Genomic DNA, 23,331 nt, shown 5'->3' with positions numbered 1-23,331 from the left:
AAATAGTAATTTAACGTTCATAGTAAAATTATCTTTCGTTTTATTCTAACAATAATAATAAAATTTCCTTTTTTGAAACTGAATTTTATTTACTTTTTACAAGTCATATTAATAACGTATCAACTAATGAGAATAAACAAACTAACCTCCTTTTTTACAAATTAAGTATTTCTTTACGTTCGCTTAAGATTTAAATTCACAATATATACCAGAAAATACAGAAGCATAATTAACTACAAATTTTATCTTGCAATCATTTTTCATACAATGTTGAACGTAATTTCACCTTATGTTTCCTTCACTGACACTTATATTATAGCCTGAATAATAAATAAGTTGAACCTTACCGAAGGTTTATTATAAGTGAACGCAAGTAGATCAAGTTGGTCATGTTAGAAGTCATTGAGAGAGATCGGCGAAATAAAAAATGTTTTGTAATTTTTTTTGAATGCCACGAACTTTTCTGAAAAGAAAACTATATTTAAAATTGAACTAACGTAACATAATTAAAACATATTAATACCAACTACGACAGACTGTCTTGCAAGAAGTTATTAGCTTGTTGCATTTCAGTATTAGAAATAAATTAATGTGACTTATTTAATTAATTAAGTTCTTCTCACGAAATTCAAAAGAAAACTGTCAAACGCGCGAAGTTCAAAGCGAGCTGTCAAAAGCGCCATGTTCATAGGAAATTGTCAAATGCACAAAGCCACAAAAGTCGTTATAATTTTCTAAAAAATTTCGAGTTTTCGTGTATTTCTCGATTTTTTTACCTTCCACAAATTATTATGAAAAACCGATGAAGTAAATTGGTAGAATCGTTCTCAAGTTATGCCCTGATCAAGGAGAAAAAGTTTGTATAAAAAGTTATATTTTTTGAAAACTTATATATATTTTAGGATCATAAATGTTTTGTTTAAGTGATTTACTAGTAAGCAACTTTATGCAATTATTTAATCAATAGTATAGTTTAACTATTGCAGAACAGTGGTAATCTAGCGATAGAGAACTGAAACTTGCGATTGTAGGTCACGGGTTCGATTCCCGAGATAAAATCTTATATAATTCATAATTTGAGCATTAATTATATAGGATTTCCACTGCTTAAATGCAAGTTTCCAGGGAATTGGAAGCAGCTTTTTCTGCGTACTATAATACCACACTGTGATCGCCAACACGATTGTCAAGCGTGGTGATTATAGTATATCCCACTATAGATATTTTTGGCAGGGGCCTATGCCTTGCAGTGGGCATCTCTGAATTGAAATGGCGAACTACTAATGAAAGTATTTTATTCCTCTGAGCTAATGCACGACCCGTCTGTGTGTGTTTTGTGTGAAGCATGTCAGGATAAGGGTGGCTTCCAGCGAAGCCACTACCTTTTCATACAGAGCTACATCCGTTCATTCAGCTTCAAGATGTCATGCCTATTCAGGCGTTTGGCATAGTTTGCCGATGTAAAATGAAACTTATTAACTAATTAACATAGAAACCAAGCAAAATGAATAAAATTAACAGTTGTGTATTTCATGGTAGGATATATTTCTCTACAGCTTCTTCTATCATTCCAAATGACTGCTGGGTGTGACAGAATAATTGTAAGTAATAAATTATCTTGTACTGACCTGTACAAGGTGTCCGTTGGGTTTTCGCATCACAATAGATAAAGACTTCTTAATATTATCAGAAACGGTATATAGCGCTATAAGTTTATTATTAAATCTGTGTAGTTCTGTTATGTTCATTGTACAATCCTGCCTGTAAATAATAAGTTTTATTTATTTCGTAAAAATATAAATGTCGTATTTAATTATTTTTTCTTGCGTTGTAGATTCACTAAGTAGAAAAATACGACTCAGCGTGAGCTCAACTATCGGCTTGACCAATGTTTTCATATCATTTTATCGTCATCATCATTTCTCTTTTGTAGGACGCCCACAGCTGGACATAAGCTCTTTAGATTTCCAATACGACTGGTTGAAGTCGGCAACATTCCAATGTCTTCTAACGACTTTAACAGGCTCGTCTGTTTACCATGTACATATAATAAATACGAGGTTCGTACTCTAGAACCTGGAGGTCCCAACGGCAATCAATTTTACAAATTAAAAAAAAATTACATTTTATTTTAAAGAGCAATTGTTGAGTTTCTGGCCCGCTCTTTTCAACAGATGAACGTTCCGAGCTAATGATAGCTTATTACTTGTTTTGTTAAAAAAAATTGACGATCCAAAAGCACAGTCTATTTGAATTTAAAATATTTTAAATTTAGAATAGTTTTGCGTGTTACGTGATCTGCTCATTGTCACTTGAACTTGCTAACCCGCTGTGCTATGTCGGTTACTTTATTTATAAATTATTGTTATAAAAATACTTACGAATAATCTTTGCCTATTCTTATTTCAAAAGGCGGAAAACAGGGAAATAATTTCTGCTTCGTATTGAAATGATATTGAAATTTTCCGTCTGTATTGTAACTAATTGCGCTTATAAACAGCGTATCCTGAAATGATATTTAAATTTTAACATTTCATAAATATTTAAGGAAATCAGTCTTAATTTTACCTGTCCATTAGATAAATGTATTACACCAGTGGCGCTTTCACTCGAATCTGTTTTATTTGCAAAAAGCATTGGTAACACTGAAAATTTAAAAATGAACAAATCACTACTATTCCTTTTTTACATAAAGCAACACACAGATAATACCAATTCATGTATTATATTAAAATCATGTATAGATTCATATTATATGACGGATAAAATAAATTATATGATTTATGTACATACATATAAAGAGAATGTAATAAATTTTATCATTATATTTATGAATAATAATAATAATCATTTTATTGAAATATACAAAAATAATTGTCAATGATAAATAACAGTAATAAGAGCCATATATATAACAGTACATATTAACTATGTATAATATATATTCGTAACGTTGAAGTATTAAAAAAACATGTATAAATTGTTTCATCTTTTGTTTTATATATATGCATGTAAAGAATTATGTCTTTACCTTTCTTAGCATTTCGCAAGTCATTAGTAATAAAGTAAATCAAGTATTAATTTTATGTTCTCAGAATTTTAGTATTGTTGTAATAGAGCTGTGGTAGCGCAGCGGTAAAGGACTGAGGCAAGCGATCGTTGTTCGCGGGTACGAATGCCTGGATACATTAAAGATGGCCACTGCTTACAAACAAGTTTCCAGAAGATGGCAACACCATACTCTGCGTACCACAACACCACTCTACGATCGCCAACCCGCCTGCCAATAGTGTCTAGTATAATATCTCCTTCCATAGATATCTTGGCTAAAACCACGAACCGTAACATGGAAAGAATGACAGTGGACATTTTTATATATATACTAATAATAAAGACGCATGCAAAAAAAATGTTTTAATTAACAAATTAAAAATAAGGGTTGATCATAGAGAGATGAAAATTTAGGGTTGTATATATTTTTGTATGCTGTATCATAAAAAAACAAAAAAATTTACTTAAAAAAATTAGGGGTAGACCACCCTTATCACTTAGTGGTATGTAAAATAGATAGCCGATTCTCAGACCTACTGAATATAAATACTGAATATAATATATAACGCATATAAAATTTAGTAACAATCGGTCCAGCCGTTTCGGAGTACGGTAGCTAACACTGTGACATGGAAATTTTACATATTAGATTTATTCATACATTTGTACATTTACATATACAGATATTTTATGTTAAACCGTAAATAAAATATAAAAATAAAATTTACCACACTGCGATCGTCAACCCGCCTGCCGAGCGTGGATATTATAGTAAATCCACCTAGAGATATCTTTAAGGGAAGGTCCATGCCTTGCAGTGGGCGTCTACGAGCTAAAACGGCTACTACAACGAAGTAGTAGTCAGTAGTAGATATTTTAAAATATTATTATTCTCTTTTCAATATTCTTTTTAACAAGAAATTCTTTTGAGCGTTTTCTATAATAATATTAAGCTATAAAAAATGAAATCTTACAACTATAACTTGAGAAATAAAATCGAGATTTAATGAAGAATTTAATTTATACTCACTATGATGCTTGGTAAGGTTAGAATATATCCACAGCCTACAAGGTCCCGCAGGGTCCGAAGAATAAAAATTACTAACACACTCTCTGGCTAACCGTCGGCAAGCTGATATGTTGTAAATCTAGAAAAAGAAAGTGCTTATTAAGTCACAACATCTGAGATATATCAATTGTAATTTTAATATATAAAAATACATTTATAAAAAAATTACTATGTTACTAAAAAATTTAAAATCCTTATTTAAAATTTATTTTCTCTGGCTGCTTATGCTGTTTTGGACCGTTCTTACTTCGTAACGATAGTCCTTTCGAAATTGCCGTACCGCACCTTAGGTATGCATGCGGTAAGACAGGGGGAATATCGACGAGTTGGTTCAGCCTGCCCGCCTTCAATGCACACAATAGCGGCGCCCATGCTCTTTTTCCTCGGTGGTACAGAAGTTTCGGTCATACTATAGTGATTTTATATTAATTAAAACATAGTTTAAGTAATTTTAATGTTAACTTATCGTGGTTAAGAAGAAATTTAAAGAAGATTTTTTTAACAGACTAGATTGTAGGGAAATGTAATCTAGCGTAGCTCAAGATGTAGAGCTGATGGATTATCGTATATAAAGCTATAGTGGAGTCTAGATGCTATTTCTCCAGCTCCTGCCGATGATTAGCGCGGTAGTAGAATATTTTGGTATAATGATCACCAATCATCATCACCGTTTTAGCCATTGGGTGTACGAGTACACTGCTGGGCTCTCCATAGATTTTCAATAGGACCGGTTTCAAGCGGTCTGCATCCAGAGACTTCCGACGACCTTATACGTGGTCTACCTTAGGGATGCACGTCGGATCTTGCCAGTCCGGGTTCTTCACCAACCAGAGATATGCTGTTAAGTATACTTAACAGCATATCTCTGGTTACAATGGTACGAATACGCTACCTTAATAAGCATAGTTAAATATCTAATAGCTTGGCTCAAAGGTCATATTATTATCAAGGTTGTATGTATATATGCATATGTGTAAAAGCTTTAAAGAGTTAAGTGTATAGCTCATTTGCTGTCAATTAATATATGATACAAATTACTACAAAATAAACTGATTCAGGAATACTAAATAACTTAATTATAGTCTAGTGAGAGAAAGTTTTTCCAAAATTCGGATTGCTACATATTAAAGTGAATTATTGTTTCTATCTGTCCCTGCAGCTTTTGAACTGACAGAAACTATTGGCCTATCGAATTCTTTTAAGAAAAATATATTAATATATTACCTTACTTTATTAATGTAGTACATTTGAGAAAAAAATATTTCAAAATGATTACTTTATACAGGGAAATAAATGTAAAAGATCTGAAAGTTTTTGCTAATAAATGAGCTATATTATCAAACCCCTTTATAGCTTTATGTCTAAGAAAATAAACTTCATACTTACAGTACACATGTACTCATATTTCACGATATCGAGCAGTTCCGATGGATGTAGCAAGTTTTCTTCGTACCTCGGTCGTTCTACGACGTATTTCTTAGGTAAACATTTATCCCGGACCACGACTTCATTTCGACTGCACAAACAGCTCTCACATTTGATGCATTTGTTATTTTCGAACCTATACCCGCGGGCGCATTTGACGCACTGCACTTCTTTCAAAGGAGTACCATCATGATTTAATGTTACTGAAAAATATTTCAAATAAAATAACCTTTTATGAGAATAATAATCGTATATATATACGAGTAGTGGTAGGCAGCCCTGCGGTAGAGGACTGAGACTTGCGATCGTTCGTCGCGAGTTTGATTCCCGGGATACAATCTTATATACATTGCCTCTGCTCCCAAACAAGTTTCCAGAGTAAAGGCAGCAGCGTTCTCTGTGTACCATAACACAGAATACACTGCGATCGCCAACCCACCTGTCAAGCGTGGCGATTATTATATCCCCTCTTAGATATCTTTGGGGAACGCTTATGCCTTGCATGGGCGTTTATAGGCTGGAACGATGACGAAACTTTTATGATATTTTATTGATTATATTAACAAAAGGGAATTATTGTGAACAATAAGTGTGTTGTCGCGATGAACATGTCTATTGTAGAAAAAAGTTAGTGAACCTCTGAAGTATTATTTCCTTTTTTTTATTATTTTAAAATATTAAATGGCAACTCCGTAGCACACTACCATATCTGCCAATATTTACCACTATATTCGGATATGAAGTACTCTTTTTATAAATCATTTTTCAACAAATCATGCAATTAATTAAGCAATTTAATAATGTGATAGATCCACTTTATAACACATATACTTATGTTTTAATATGTATGTACTTAATCTTGCCAGAAATATTGTTACAAATAATAACAACATTGCTTTTTATACGTAACATTTATTACTAATACAGTCGGTTAGTTAAATACATTAATATAAAACCATTAAAATATATAAAGCTTATTCCAGATGGTCTCCATAGGCTGCAGGTAATCAAATGGTAAGGCCTGTTATGAATTGAGCTGTACGCGCTCTTTCTATGGAAAAATTCTTCTATGCCAAACATATTAATTTTTAAGGCGACTCGCAAATTATCATGAAGTTTAGAGTAAGCATTATTTACTAAAACTGATCGTAATTCATAATTTAGTGGATTTAGACCAAAAATTATTGACGTCCAGTCGTGTCTACCAACTTGTTTGAAGTCCAGAACATTCGTTTCTAACCAACATTGCGTGGATGGAGCTTCACGATCCGGCACCGATTCTTGCTGAAGAGACCATTATTAAACATGGTGTTGTCAAGGAGTTTAACTGCCTTCTCAAAAATCTTTGTCAAAACCAAAATATCATTGAAATCGGATATAGACTATGTACTCTTTTGAATAATTGGGAAGCTTCTTTAGAGCTTTCAGCATAAATACGGTCGTATAACTTGTTAAAATATTGCTCAATTACACAAATGACCTTATGAAGTGAAATTTAATGGAGATAAAACATTAACTATTCATAAAAAAATTAAAAAAAAGAAAAAATTTGGTTCGCTTTAATTTATTGTTACTATTCCGTCATATTTAAACTAATGTAAACTATTAGGTTGCTGACACAATATGCTCATATTGTGTTATGGAAGTTAAAACTTTAAAAGCATGTAAATGTAAAACTCATTTGTCAGCAAAAGCTTTTAATCTTTTACATCTATTTCCAATCACCCTGTAAAGAGTAACTATTGAAATATGTAACATCAACTTATTTTTTTTTATTGGACTACGACTGGGCAATAACTTCTGGCAGCACATAGTCTGTAAGGACAGATAATAAAAAGTAATTATTTTAATATGCAGTAATTTTAATTTAGAAAATGCTATTTCGTACTGTATTATGATTACATTAATTGTTATTTTTGCCATTGATTTTCACAAGGATATACAATACATTAATTAAGAGGTGATGAGCTATATGTGTAGATATATATGCACGTTCAACCCTTTAAATCTAAAACATTTATAATCAATTAATTTTTATATATTCATATATGTTTAGATTCTATATTCTATAATAATTTCTATTATGTTATGCTGATGATGTGCCAAAAAAAATGAAAATATCTGCTACATGCAAAAAAGATTTGCCAAATTGAATAAAACCGTTCTCCTGTGAAAATTGACTTTGAATTGAATCGGGTCTACAGGTAGTTTTTATATAAGAGAAAACGTATTTATCTCCAGAAGTACAAATAGCAAATAATGTTTTGACAACGACTACTACAATATTAATTTTTTATCTTTTAAAGAAATATAACATTACATACTTACATATAATTTTAAACTTACCAACTACACTATCATTCGGACATTTCCTACAGACAATTCTACCGTCAGAGACTTGACATCTTCGCGGCACGCAACTGTTACCGTCTGCGGACACAACCTCCGTCATGTTACAGGCTCTGCAATGCCCCGAGCCGGTCATCACACTATGTTCTTCACAAGTACAGGATAAACCTGAAATCCAAAATGGTAATAGACTATACAACTAAAAAAATCACGTCAAATTCTATTGCATATGAATCATCGTGTTGTCTTCTCCACTCCATAATCACCCGATGAACTCTCGCTATTAGGCATAGGCCTTCCAAAGATCATGATCTTCCCGCGACCTTGACTATGTCGTCGGTCCACCCAGTGAGGGGCCTAATCAAGCCATGTCTACCGGCTCGTGGTTGCCAATAAAGAATCTTTCAGCCCTAACGGACGTCGATTGCTCGAGCAATTATGAATTATTACTTTACATAATAAATTAATACCTATAAAATTTCATCTGTCTTCATGTCATAAAACAAAATCAAAAATAATGTGACCGAAAAAGATGATAGTGATAGTTGAACCGCCAATTCCACTCTGTGCGGCTACGTTGACATCATCATCCATTCAGCCAGACTCATAACAACTCTTGACATAAAAGTGAGATACGGTTTTTGTGAATGGTGTTAAATGTATCAACTCCAGCTTTCTTTAACAAGTATACCTTCCCGTATGACTATATCGTGTAATAACTCCGAATCTGACACGTGTATTGATTAATAGAACCTACTTTCTATCACAACAGGTTTCCATGAGAATTATCGAAAATAATAAGCTTGTATATGGATTATTTAGATTATACACAATTGCTACACTTAACTAGGTATGCATGGTAACATGATAAAACAATTCAACTTACTATCGCTAGAGGTGATCATCGATGCGTTAACCGGACAAGGTTTACAAGTAAAACTACTTGCATCAAAAAATTCCACGTTAGAACATTTTGGTACGTGCAAACCACAAACTCTACTTGTCAATAAAATCGTGATAAACCAGTAAAACATGGAAAAATCCGCGAGTTTCATAGCTAATGTAAATAAACCATTTCTTACTAAATGTTTCTGAAAAAACAAAGATTAAGTGAAACAAAAAACACTAACGAACTTATGTAGTCAAAGTTGTGTTTACGTAATAGTTCGTTGCTTGGTTACCAATTATAACTTTACGTAGCTTCCTCGAAAAATTAAATGGACTAGACAGTACATAAAACAAGTACATCTAACACTCACTAGCCATATGCTTAAAATCGTAATTCGCCTATTACGACGCAGTTTTATACAAAGATTTTCTTTGTGATTTGTAAATTTTTAAACGAACAAATCAATGATTATTTAGAGCTTTGTTATGAGAATTTAAGAGACATTGTTTTTGTACCATTTACGTTAACTATTAGAAATATTTTAAATCAGAATGTAGTAAAACTATCACTCCATTGTTTAGCAGGAAAAATAATTAACAAGGGAATAAAGTCGTAACTTCTTAGCTCTTCATAGGTTCGTCGGGGCAGACGACCCGAGTAGCAGGCTAAGGGATACCTTTTCACAGTGTAATCACTTTCTCGACTAGATTCCTTTCTTTATCTAATGAAATTTGAAAGGTCCTATCAAAACTGCACTGCGAGCGCTTTCCAGAATTAAGCTGATGTTTGTATTTAATATATCTAAGATCTTTAGCGTATTATAGATATTTCACTGTTTTATGTCTCTCATCAGCCGATGGGGGTAAAAACAGAAAAATTAGTACATACAAATTCACTGTAAATTTATTTCTAGTTAAATCATTGACTAGGACATTATACTTGTTCACTTTAGTTACGTAAGCTATATTATATATAATGTACCTAATCTCAAATCTCAGGGGACAGAAGCTCTATTCGTCATCATCGTTTCTGCCCATAGACACCAACTGCAAGGTATAGGCCTCCCTCGTAATTATCTAGGAGGAGATATGCCACATTCACCACACTTGGCAGGAGGGTTAGCGATCGCAGTGTGGTATAATAGTATACAGAAGACACTGCTGCGCATCCTCAGGAATGTTGTTTGTAGGCGGTAGGCTATACTATGTAATTATTACATAAAGTGTGAATTACAAAAAATTACATCCTAGGAATCAAACTCGCGACTTACGATTGTACGTCTCACTAGTTACCACTGCGCTACCACAGTCCTTAGAGTTTAATAAAACTAACAACAAGTAAAGATTAACTAATTTCATCGCTTAAAAACTACTTTACCTATTCATAAACAATACGTGATTTATGGAATTCTCATGCAACAAAATTGACTTTCATTGTTTCCGGTTAAATCGTAGACTTCAATCTATTTTTGATTGTTGCATAGATGTACGGACCGGCTTTATTAGAAGCGGTAGTGCTGATGTTAGAGCAAGAAATATGGATTCCATTTTCTGCCATTCACTTTTATTTCTTTCAACGGTATTTTACGGATCCAAGACTCAAATTATTGAAGAAAAAGAAAATCATAAATTCAAAGACTTTGTAGATACAGCAGTATATCTAGCAAACAAAGAATTTAATTATAGATTGCAAACAGTGATCATATCAAAAGACGTCGAGGGAGTAATCGTAAATGATTTTCTGAATGCATTTAAAGGAACTGTTGTAATAGAAATAAAACGTGATGGATTACCACCGGAACAAGTTGTTATATTCCTAGAATCATACAAAACTTTCAGGAAAATCTTGGAATTTCTCAAACCTGATCTTAAAGGGAAATCACTGTTACATAGCGGAACAAAATTTATCATAGTACTACTTTATCGTTCGCGTCGAATCGAACATATTTTTGAAATTCTGTGGAGCTATTACGTAATCAATATAGTTGTAATTGTAAAAGAAGTGAAGACGATTGCCCTATATACTTATTTTCCTTACAAGAATCGTATGGACTGCAAAAACACGAAACCATTTCTATTAGGTTTTACTAATGAAGTTGATTTATATAATACTAAAATATTTCCTGATAAAATGAAAAATATGCAAGAATGTCCACTTTATATATCTACGAATAGCATGTACCACTCGAGAAATAAGCGAAAGACTCAGCTGCAAATAATAATGGAAACTATGTTACAGCTTTTACAGCAAGTTATGAATTTTACTTCTATTATTTCTTCGGACAATCACGCTAGGATACATTCAGATTGTGGATATGTTTGGTCAGATTCATTAAACGACGTTACAACTGGTTTTGCGAATATTTCCACATGCAGTATTTCATTTGGTGTGGACAAATTGAATCTTTTAGACTATACATTTCCTTATTACAGGATGAGTATAGTCTGGTTGGCACCACCTACTAAAACTGGATATGTGTGGTTACGTTTATTGTCACCTTTAAATAGTTACATGTGGCTAATGCTTTTAATTCTCATGCTATTCTTGACGTCATTTCCTTCATTATTAAAGTTGAAATTAGTAAAGGGGTTTACGAGTCGTTATTTTAAAGGGATACACAGGCTCACAAATGTTGCTTTAAGAACATGGGGTGTGGCGGTTGGCCATCCGATTAGAGTGAGCCCGAAACGTTTTAGAGATTTTTATATTGTTAGTTTATGGATGTGGTTTACGTTTGTAGTCAGAAGTGCTTATCAGAGCGTCTTGATTGGATCACTGAAGACTGATGCCATAATCGAAAATTTCGCAAGTTTAAAAGAAGCTGTTGATCATGGATATAAGTTTGGGGGCGGTGCCGGCATCTTAATGAATATGGAACATGATCCACAGATACGCGATCAGTTCGAAGTAATACCGAAAGTTCGATTTGAAGAAATGTTGAAAAAAGTCTTAATGGGTGAACGGAAGTTCGTGTTTGCTACGTCTTTGGAATACGCCTGGTCTTATTGTCTATCGCAAGGTATTAATGAGAATGAATGCGGTCACGTTTTACCCGACTCCATAATGACGGTTCCTTTGGTCGTTTGGCTAAAAAAGCATTCACCTTTATTACCACCTTTATCCATGTGGCTTCAAAGATTTTTAGAAAGTGGGTTACTTGAACGTGATGCTATAAAAAAGGTGACAACGATAGCTTCCGAAACAGCGTCTGATCCGACTCCCCTCACTCGTTACCAAACTCTTGGTTGCTTTCTTTGCTTGTTGGTGGGCTACGTTGTAAGTACAATAATGTTTTGTATAGAAATTATAAAACTATGCAATTTTAATAAATATTTTAAATAAATCTAACTTAAAGTCTTTATTAATTATTATAATAATAAACATTAATTTACTTTTTTCGTATATATGTATTTCAGTATCGAAACCTTGTAACTTATTAAATTTTCTTGTAAAAAGTTTTTGAACAATTTTAGGCGATTATTAAAGATATTATGGAAGTAACCCGTCTGAATTTTCAATGGAAACGTTGTATTTTTAAATTGAGAATACCATTATAGGGGAGGTCAATCTGTACCTATTTTCTGCCAAATTGGTCCCTTTTGGCATTTTTCTTAAAACTTACATAAGTGGTCACTGTAAACGATATAAAAAATAAACATCGCTTCGTTTTTAATCCAAGGATAGTAAACAAGTTTTTTTTTTCAACATTTTGCGCAGTTGTAAAATTATAGATTTACTAAAGATGTGTCTGAACGTGCTAAGCTGTCATTGATTTATTTACTGCCTTTATTATTAAATTGTATTTATATGTTTCTTCAAAAACATCGAATTTTTGCACATTTTTCTATATGACACAACTTGATAAATTTTAAGGCAAACAACCAAGATTTTAATTCTCTTATCATGCAGAATAAAATGAAATATATATATATATTTCATTTTATTACTAATTATATTATATTTAATTTATTACTAATTATATATATATATATATATATATATATATATATATATATATATATATATAATTAGTAATAAATTCATCCACAAATTAATACTGTTTTATTATATAAAAAAACTACCTCGACCCTGCCAGGATTCGAACCTGGAATCTTCTGATCCGTAGTCAGACGCGTTATCCATTGCGCCACAGGGCCATTTGCTGAGTAGTTAAATTTATGCTATGAAATCATAATAAGTGTGTATTATATATATAAACTAAAGTTTATTAAAGGCTGAATCAAATTTTATAATTTTTTAGCATTTGGATTTGTCTTCGTCGGGAACAATATAATAAGTATTAAAATATGAAATTCATCAACTAAAGAAATTATCAGTAAAATAATATCTGTCTACTCGTATATAAATTTAACTTAATTATTTTGTATAAATTCGAAAATCCAAAATCGACTCATTTATTGACTGTTGTGCGGCTTTTCAACGACTTTAACAAGTCGTCTCTTCATCTTATATGCGGTGTATTTGATATTTCCATACAAAATTACATGAGTGCTTATACACCTACGAGAATAACATTATAGTGGGTACCGACAGTCGCGCGGCATATTATATGGCACGCGTTTGATGTGCCGACATTTGTCAAGGCGGTGTCCTGTTGCGGCGGCGTTCTTGAAGACGAGTTGAATAACAAACAAGATGATTGTTGAAAGGGTCGGTCGGGACTCGCGTGTTTAGAGTTTTTCAATAGCTGATATAGAAATATGATGGAAATATATGGTGAAGGCCTGTTGTCGACGTCCTATGACTAAATAAAGATATCAATGTTCTAAAAAATATATATTCTGTTTATAAACACTATATAGTATACTAAATATAAACTGTAATATGAAGGTTTCAAAAGCAAACGTTATACGATGTTCAGCTTCTATGTCATTGGTTTCAAGGGTAAAAACAAATCAGTGTGAAAGCACCGGAGGTCACCATATTGAACCTGACATTGAGTTGAAGAATGATTGAATTGAAGTTATACGACGCGGAGAGAAGGAATTTTTATTTTACTCTTTTTAAACATCAAGGCGCTTGGAGAATGACAGAAGATAAATTTCGCTTCGACACCGCCATGACAGACAAGTGATTAGTGATAACGAAAGAAGTATGAAGTTAAACAAAAAGTTTTTAAGCGAATTCGTAATTACTTTCGTCATCTGTGAAAAAAAGTATATATCAGATTCTTTAAATGTATACATTCAGTATTATTGGTTTATGTGTGTGAGGAGTGAATGTATTTTTCGTTAATCAGCATAAAGCTTTGAAGCCTTTATGTCTATTTCTAATCACCGTGTATAAAGTGATCATTATGAAATTCTATTGGAAGGAAAGAAAGCCCATAATCTTTGGCTGTATTTAAAATCTGCAGAGAGACATAGTAAATAATAATTTATTTTAATGTATATCAATTTGAATTTTTAAAACGATTTTTCTTACTAAATTATTATTAGGTTATTTATAATTTCTGATTAAGGGCTACCATAGGTTAATTGCTAGCAAAATAGTTATACATTCACACCTCTAAAGTTATAACATTTATAAGCAATCATCCTGTATATAAGAGATTTACTTCTACTTATGTACTGTTTCATCACGATATCTCTAGATCTATTAGGGTTAGTGTCCTGAAATTTAGGTAGTATTGATTCTTTCCACAAATTAAGTTAGCAGGCCCGCTTCTCGAACCTGGTGCTAGTATTCATATAAACCATTTGTAACTTAATATCAAAATCTACATTATGACATAACTTACCTATTAAAAATCTACACATTTATTATTGTTAATAATTTTGAAATACAATTGTTACGATATATCATGTTCATAGATATTTTAAATAGGTTTTTACTATTGTTTTCAAAGTACACTGTAAAACTTAGTATAAGTTTCTGAAGTTATCCTTTACACAACAACATTTTCAAAGTTAATATTGAATTTTTCTTAAAAAATGCAAATATGTTTTTAATTTTTGTGTTGTTACTTTATTCAATTTTGTTTTTGAATTCAGGTTGATCGATATATTATTATAGTTTTCCGAACTAGTGCTATAACAAAGTAATTTAATAAAAAAAAGTTCATTTAAGTAAGAAAATTATATCTCAATATTTATTATTTATTGGAATAAATATAGAATAAGAAAAATATAATAAAATTAAATATTGGCTAGTGATCATATAATCTTCGTTTGGTCCTGCTTTAATTCAAATTAAAAGTAGAACAGTTATAATCATAAATCGATTTTTTTATTAATACAATGTTACAAGTTACTATTTTTTTAATTTAAAGGTAAATGGTTGAATAATTAAAATAAAAATAGACATAACTAATGCGATTACTCCTCGTGATTTGTAAAGGATAGAGTGTAAAATTGTAAAACAGAATTTACTAATGAATTTGTGGTGATTAAATTGTCAAGATTTCCTAATGTGTAGAGGTCTGTTGTAGTTATTTTTAAACAGATAATAAATCAAACCAGTTAAGCAGTGTTTTATCTGTAGAGATATAATCTACCCCAGTAAAGAAGGGTAGGGGTCCCGATGTGCGGATTGGTGACTATATTTACGCAAGGTTAACTTTCCGTTGTTACGTGACACGTTCTGTTTAGAGATAAAAGCTTGAGCTTTAAGCTCCATTACATTTCAATTCAATCACATACCGCTCCAGAGCGATTTTCAGGTTCAATGTCGAGACATTCCTCGTGGCGTTTATACAGATGTACTTTATACCCTTGGAGTAAACTGGAAATCCGTAGTTAATTGATTTGTTTATACCCTTGTATACAATTTTAAATATTTATATATTGCACTGATGAAGATAAACATAATTACGATTATTTGACGTAATTTGATATCAATTGATAATTAATTATAAGATCGTTTATATATTTAAGTATTGTCGCATTTTGATGTCTTTTATAGATACTAAGATTTTTTTCTGTAATAAAAAAATATTAGGGTAAAATCCGAAATATTAGGGTTGATTACATTGATGAAAAAAGTGTTTTATGGTGAGATTGCTTCTAAATTAATGATGTTATAGTTATGTTAGTATTTAAAGCCGTATTAAATGGTTAAAGACGAGTTTTTTTATTAATTATTTGGTAGGCGCTTTCGAATCATAATCAATGTTTAATAATGGAAAAACTAATACAAAGACCTAGATTACTATAAGATTAATAAGATATATATATCGATTTTAAATGTATATGTAATTATCGATTTCATAGATTTCGAAAATAATAACTTATTCAGCAATGCGCCTACGCATGTCAAATTGACCTATGTTATTTAATATCTATCCCAGTCACTTCTGTTACTTTAGTGTTTATCAAACTATATCTTAATTTAGCTTACGTACTATTTCTTATAGACAGTAACATTCTCTCCGGTAACATCTAGATCAAGTCTAGGTAAGACAAGTCAAGACAAAATTGCTTTATCCTCATATAGATCATATATCATAATCATTTATAATAGTCAGCATAAAATTTAGTTGCTTTCGCGTTTTAACGTATTAACTAATTTTGTTTTCGTTAAAATAGGACAATAAATTTTAAACATCTTTATCGTTAACTTTATCTTAAATACTGTAACAAGCTTTAAGCAGAATCTGTACTTAATAAGTTTCTTAAATTAACTTAGAACAGGGATCGGTGATATTGCCGATTCTTGTCCTTTGTTAGAAAACTCGAGTTGCGAGGGCGACACCAATCCATAACTCAATCTCCAAACTAATTTCAAATTTCTATTGCTGATTTTAATAAAAAAATGTTTTTAACTAGGTTTTTCAAAACCCTTTTGCGTTTTATCTTGATGTTATACCAAACAATTTTAAAATGAACATGAAAGCGCCTTCATATACTTCTACAAATTTATGGTTTATAACTTTCAAGGATTATAAAAAGTTTTATCAGCAAAGGAATTACAATGCCTGGAGCAACATATCAGTGCGAGCAGGCTTTTTCAATTCTGAATAATTGGGAAAATAAGCATTGTTCTCAATTAATCGACGGAAATTTAGATGTGATTTTTTTTCGTTTCTACGTCAAAAATGGAAACAAATATTGAGTAAAGTTTACACTTCTCTCTTCTTTATTCTTCGTCTTACTGCAAAACAGTTTTAGCTAAAAAATTGAGTTAATTAAATAGCACAGAATTTAATAACAGTTGTAGACCAGCGAAAAGGACTGAGGCCTACAAGCGTAAGTCGTTGGTTCGATTCCTGGGATACAAACTTATGTAATTCATAATTTGTGTATTAGTTCCGAAAACTACTATATTAAATACAAAAATACTTTAACTTGTTAAACTTTTTTTCCCCGCATGATTGTCATATACACATCAACTAAAACATTTAATATGAAAAGCTTCCTAATCAACAAATTTTCTTTTTCATGATAATATAAGGAGTTTTTATATCGCATTTTAATTTCGATTTCTAGACACGAGTCCGCCTTATTTATTCTAGCTGCGTTGTATTTTTAACACAATTCCCTTTCCTTAGCGAAAGCGAAGGAGGAAACTTAATTTAGATCTAACTTTTTCAAAAACTTTTATTACCAAAGCTTTGAACGAAATTTCTTTACTTTTGAACGAATTTTGCTAAACATTAATTACAAATATTGTTGGTTGTTTATAAAGATTATAATATAAAACGTAATTTTCAACGATGTATTTACGTATATAACGTTGTAATGATAATTGCATCACATATCACCAGGTCGTCATCATCACTGTTTTAGCCGCAGAATGTCCAATGATGGACATGAGCCACCCTCATAGGGTTATGATAAGTAACGTTATAACGATAAGTAACGTTGGATGGTTGGAAGTGCATCGTCTTCCGACGACCTTAACAAGGTCGTCTGTTCATCTTGTGGGTGATATTAGATCCTATCCACGAGAAATGTTGACTCGTCTACTCGTTCAACTCATATTCAATGCAAAATAAAACACTATCTAGTTATAATAAATATATTTACCACGTAACATCAAAATACATTTATATTTGATAAAAGAACTGTAATTGACATAAATTACATCGAAAAGAGGATTTATTACGACAACAGGGACACGTTTATGATAGAATAAGTTAGATACTAATCTAAACATTTATATAAAAATACGTTATATAATTTGTATGATAGAAATATAAATCTGTTATTCTATTAAATAGAGCAATAGTATTTGGCACAAGAACGTCAATTCTAATGAATATCCTCTACAATTCTGTCTCTCTGTCTTTAATATATTTATAATTTGATGTACATGTTTAAAAAATTTCATGGCTATGTTATGCAAAAGTTAGAATATATTAGACCAACTCTTTCGCAATTTGCAAAATTTTTCTACTATAAACATTAAAGAAGTATAGAATGTAAATCAATAAAGTTTGATTTATTATATAGTAACATACAATATCTTAATATAGTTTACGAATGGTTTATTAAATATCGATATAAAAGAATAACATTTAATTTGATAGTATCACTAGTGCAAGTGCGGTATATAAACTGCATTTCATCGTCAATGCTTGCTAATTCGACTAATAATATAATAAAATTTGAAACATCAACTTAATAATAGACATTTAATTCATTTTAAACAACGTTCTTATAAGACATTAAATCTAACAAACAAAAATATTTTATTTGTGTTTAGTACTTTAGGCCACCCCTATGCACCCATAAGGTGGGCATACGCCCTTGTAATGCTAGTCGTGAAACGAATGCAGGCCGCTTCCAACCGGCTCTATTAGAAATCTATTGGGGAGACCTGTGCTTAGCAGTGGATGCTTCACGACTGAAATAATGATGTTGTTAAAATTATTCTTTATTGCACACATATTACTGCAATAGTCTATTGTGATCAACCAGCTATTGTAGGTTGTTCAACGACTATATAGGGTGTGTGCATCGCGATGGGCTGTGGTAATGTTGGAAAAAGTATCGGATATTGTGGCGGCGGAAGTGCAGGAGGGCCAGCTTGCAGGGGCGCCGGTTCTGAACACTGGAGCAGCCAGTGCGTGAGCATACGGCCACGACCCTTCAACTCAACTTCGCCTCTCCTCTCAACGGAGAACGTACCCCATTGCTCCAGCAACGCTCTCGTACTCTCACTCAAGTGGATCCTAAGTGCTGCGAAAAATAACAATAATCAACATATTTATTTTATATCACGAACCGGCATGCCCCACCTCGGTCGTCTCACAAAATGGATGGCAGCTCGTCCAAATACACTCGAAATACACAATAATATATGTAAAACTTTTTGTAAGAAACGATAAAAAGGTTATAGTTAGAATTATTCAACACGATGCTACATGAATTGTAGCTTTACAGCACCTCCGATACTTGTAGGCATCTTTGTTAAATTTATGCATATTATATGGAATAGATCAGTCTAACGCCGCAATCACGCTGATTTTAAAATATTCCTTGTTAAAATATATTTCCTTTTCTCAACACTTAATCATGCTTTCAAATTTAAGTCATCAAATTTAACCATTTTTCAAGGCTATATTTTTAAATATAAAATCACCAGCATCATAGGTAGTCCAAGGCTGGACATACGTCTCCCCCACTGTTTTCCCCATAGGTGACCATAACAGGGCTATCTGTTCTTATTGTGGGCGGAAGTTCGTTGCTCCTCTTGCCGATCCGTTGTCTCATCACGAAAACTGTGCTCCAAAAAATGAAAATGTTTTGGTCCTTACGTTGTCCAGTGGACTCCATTCGACTTGCTGTGTTGACTGTATCACCGAATAAACAGTAATGTGGCATCTTTACACCCACGACGCCTGCGCAGACCGGTCCAGAATGAACTCCCACACGAACCTTTACAAAACAAAAAATATTTAAAAATGTAGGAGTAATAATAATTTTTCTTTCTTTTTTGTTTATAGACAAATTCTTTTCTTACTTAATACAAAAAAATACGTAATAGTGTCTAATAATAAATTCAGAATTCTATTTAACAATGATGTCATATTTTGGGAATTCAAATTAATGGTGTGCTAGAATTTGATATTAGGTTATTACTTCCAAGCGATGCGACGGGCGATGTCTCACGGCGAAGGTCCTCACAGCCTCCACCACGGCCAGTGCCATCAAACAGATCTCTCTCGCGTGCATATCACCATTCCTTTTGGGTAGACCAGATACCACCATATAGGCATCTCCTATAGTTTCCACCTGCAAATCGCGACTAAGTATTAGTTTTATACTTTTATCCACTTGGCATTTCTGCTACACTGTGTTAAGGTTAACAGAACGTAGATGGCTGGGCTAGCTAGACCCTTTTACTATCACAATACCTGAGAGTATGAGATATCGTCTTCTGCTTTGATGTATTAAATTCAAGACAGTTGTTGTTAACGTAGGGTACATATATGCACAAGAAGAATTGAACAGATCGATATTTCCAAAGCGAGTCTTATCTTCAAGTAACGGGCGTGGAAGAATGACGTCGAATATTGAACGTTCAATTTTAAAAGTGCGAGAAATTTGCCACAATGGCTCAATCAGGAGCTTCGGCTCATGTTCTTAATTTTTTTTAATTGGGTAACCGGCAAGCTTGTGAGTATATAATCGTTAAAGAAACTAGATATACCACCAGACCAGACGTTCAGGTTGTCAGAAGACGCTAGACGCAGGCCGGATCTATGGGGGCAGTCTATGTCCAGCAGTAAACGTGGTATGGTTTAAATGTTTATGATGATGCAATTATATCTAAGCAGAAAAATAAACTGAAAAAGAACTCGGTCACAAATCAAAACAGAGACAGACAAAGCTTTTACTCTAAATTAATCTAGAGGAACAGAAGAATGTGACTCGCGAAAATAACTACCTGACACAAATAATACTGATTGAAAATAAAAAGAATTTTAAAATTTAGGTATTACGCTTCACCATCGTTAGGTCAGCCGATAGACTTCCATTGCATGACAGAGTTCGCCCAAAGAATGCCACGCTGCCCTCATACAGCGACCTCCTGCGAATTAGGTGGGGGGCTACCTGGTGGGGGTTTTACCAACGCTGCACCTATCAATTCGTGGCCGTGATTCGATAACCATTAACACTTAGTAATAAACATTATGTACCTTGTATACATCATAATATCCAATAATCCTGTCAAAGGTGCTATAGAGGTCATTGAGTAAATCCACCACTTGCATGGGAGTGGACGCAGCGCACAGCTCTGTGAAGCCGACGATATCGCTGAAGTAAACCGTCACGCACTCAAAGCTTTCCGGCTGCACCACCTCCCCCGCCATTAGCTGCTGAGCCACTGGTCTGGCGTAAAAAATTCGAGAAATGAAATAAAAAGATTAAGTAAAAAAATATATTAAAATTGTACATTTAGATCAGGATCTAATGATAAAGAACTACGACTTAATGTTGAAAACTAACAATAAATCGTTATGGATAAATTGAATCAATCATAAAGGCTTATGAAATTTTCAGAAAACTTTTCAGTATATAACCAGTTATGTCAAAAACAATATCTTTAAGTGTGATATAGCAGTCCGATTTTTTTGCTTTTACCACGTTTACTGTAGATGTTCATTTTGATATACATAATAATTTTAATACCAATAATAATTACAAGCCAATTATGATAGCTAAATGTTGTAATAAGGCACTCTAAGAAAATATAATTATCTTTAGCTTATTAGTACTATTGCTGAATTATTTTTGGACATTTACGTTGCTCGATTTTTTTTGTGCAATATTTAAAACTGTTTTGGAAAAAGAATTCTTAGAAAAATTATAGCGTATAGAATATAATGTGTATGAAATATCTTAGAAGAAATTGACGATCATCATTTCAGCCGGAGGACGTCGACTACTGTACAGATCATGAGTTTTACATTCACTATGTATAATTATGAAATAATACGTAGTGAATATAAAATTTGTATGTGTAAAAATATATCCAAAACTGATCGTTAAAAGTATTTCTAACTTACAAATATCTCTCGAAGATACATGTGATGTTAAAAAAACAGTAATAGATAATAAGCGCCCAACAAGACGGAGAGCCAAGATTCATAACAACCAAAAAAGTTTTTAAAGAAGGAAAACACCACAAATGGCTAAGATAACTTGAAAAATTAGATACTACACACAGAACGCTATATAACTAAATAACTATTTTTAAACATTACTATAGTATTTAAATTTTATTGCAATTGTGAAATGTTAAGAAATGAATTATAAATTCTATTACAAACCTTGGTAGCACTTGATAGAGCAATTCCTCAGAGCGTCTCTTTTCCATCGACAACTGTTCAGTTTTCTCCTCTACCAGGGACTCCAAATTATTAGCGTACTGCTCCATACGTCTCAGAAGATCATCCATTAAGTTGTCGCAGTAGCCCCTGTGATATTTTTTATGTATTATAATAACGACGCCCATAAAAAAACATCATCTTGCAGTAAACCTAAATACCGGAAATTACAAGATTATACCATAAAAGAGTTACCTCTGTTTCACGATTACCTCTCAACGTCGTGATGATTAATCAATAATAAATAGAATGATCACATCTTTTTCCGAAAACCGAGTAGATAGCAATTAGACAATACAATACATCAGGCGATCCATCTGACGTAGTTTTTTTTTAAATTTATTAGCCCATAGTCCGAAGAAGCTGTAAAAGCCAGAACAGTTAATAACGTCCAGCACCAATCGAATACAGCTAACGATTATCTCACTATATTAAGTGTAAAGAATTTAGAGAATCATCTTTATCCGCTGTGCGACCACGCCTAGTAATCAATGAAATCATTCCCAATTAGAAATTCAATATCACAGCGACAAGTTGAAGGATAATTAGGAGCAACTTGATTGTTTACGGTGTGGCTAGAGCCGACGGACAATGATGACTCAGCATTTTCATCATCATTTAAACCGCAGGACGTTCATTGCTATGCATAAATTTCCAGTAGAACCATTTCGAAATGGCCTGCATGGAGCTTTTGTAGAAAAACTTAAATGTCCATATCACTACATTTTAATTAATTAAAACTACGAAGAGATTTAGTTACCATAAAGGCATCATTTCACTTAAAATACATATGTACATGGGTTCCAAACGCGACCTATGTACAGTAGCGTCAATAAATTCAAAGACTAATTTTATGAAGCTTAGAAAAAGGTATATGTCGGTATTAAGCTTACTTAATATAGGTGGCGTTGATAGCATCGAATGAGGGCCTGTCGTCAGGTGCCTCGCACCAGCAGCGCTCGGCCAGGTCGAGCAGTTCGGTGGCCGCGCCACCAGCCGCTGCGGTCCCAGCTTCGGCCACTCCAACCACTGGGCGAAACGGTGGCGACTCCCGAGCGCACACGCGCCTTACTATTTCTGATTGTCATTACACCAATCGTAAATATTCTCTGTTTGCTCATTAACCTTCTGTGTTCAAGCTTTTTTATGATCCAACAGTAACAAGTTTGATGACATTTTTAATTTCAGCATTCAACAGTTTGATAAAATTTAACACAACAAAATATATTAATTCCACTTTGTGTAAAGAAA

General features: G+C 32.7%; 2 protein-coding genes and 1 non-coding gene across 3 annotated transcripts in view; 1 reads left to right on the top strand and 2 right to left on the bottom strand.

The window, feature by feature from the left end:
- Positions 1–10,319: 10,319 nt before the first annotated feature.
- Positions 10,320–12,125, top strand: LOC137921642 (glutamate receptor ionotropic, NMDA 3A-like). Its single transcript, XM_068764444.1, has one exon. The coding sequence runs from the start codon at positions 10,320–10,322 to the stop codon at positions 12,123–12,125; it is 1,806 nt and encodes a 601-aa protein (XP_068620545.1).
- Positions 12,126–12,867: 742 nt separating this feature from the next.
- On the bottom strand, positions 12,868–12,940 carry TRNAR-ACG (transfer RNA arginine (anticodon ACG)). Its single transcript has one exon. It is a non-coding gene; the product is annotated as a tRNA-Arg (tRNA).
- A 5,716-nt stretch (positions 12,941–18,656) lies between these two features.
- The window catches only part of LOC137921641 (atrial natriuretic peptide receptor 1), a 43,273-nt gene continuing 38,598 nt past the window's right edge, over positions 18,657–23,331 (bottom strand). Inside the window, exons 18-23 of the mRNA XM_068764443.1 lie at positions 22,974–23,157; positions 22,024–22,170; positions 20,890–21,082; positions 19,829–19,981; positions 19,504–19,624; positions 18,657–18,925 (exon numbers count right to left, since the gene is read on the bottom strand). Of these exons, the coding sequence (XP_068620544.1) occupies positions 18,657–18,925; positions 19,504–19,624; positions 19,829–19,981; positions 20,890–21,082; positions 22,024–22,170; positions 22,974–23,157 (1,067 nt within the window). The remainder of the gene's footprint in view (positions 18,926–19,503; positions 19,625–19,828; positions 19,982–20,889; positions 21,083–22,023; positions 22,171–22,973; positions 23,158–23,331) is intronic.

This window comes from Battus philenor, unplaced genomic scaffold, assembly GCF_028537555.1.
Source record: "Battus philenor isolate CCGP_79_NKW_IND1 unplaced genomic scaffold, ilBatPhil1.0.hap1 SCAF_19, whole genome shotgun sequence".
Lineage (NCBI taxonomy): Eukaryota > Metazoa > Arthropoda > Insecta > Lepidoptera > Papilionidae > Battus > Battus philenor.
The sequence above is the reverse complement of the archived record's forward strand: the minus strand, read 5'-3'. Positions and strand labels throughout refer to the sequence as shown.

What these genes read in the sequence shown, in the direction of transcription:
- LOC137921642 (XM_068764444.1), top strand. Translation starts at nt 10,320, where the DNA reads ATGGATTCCATTTTCTGCCATTCACTTTTATTTCTTTCAACGGTATTT.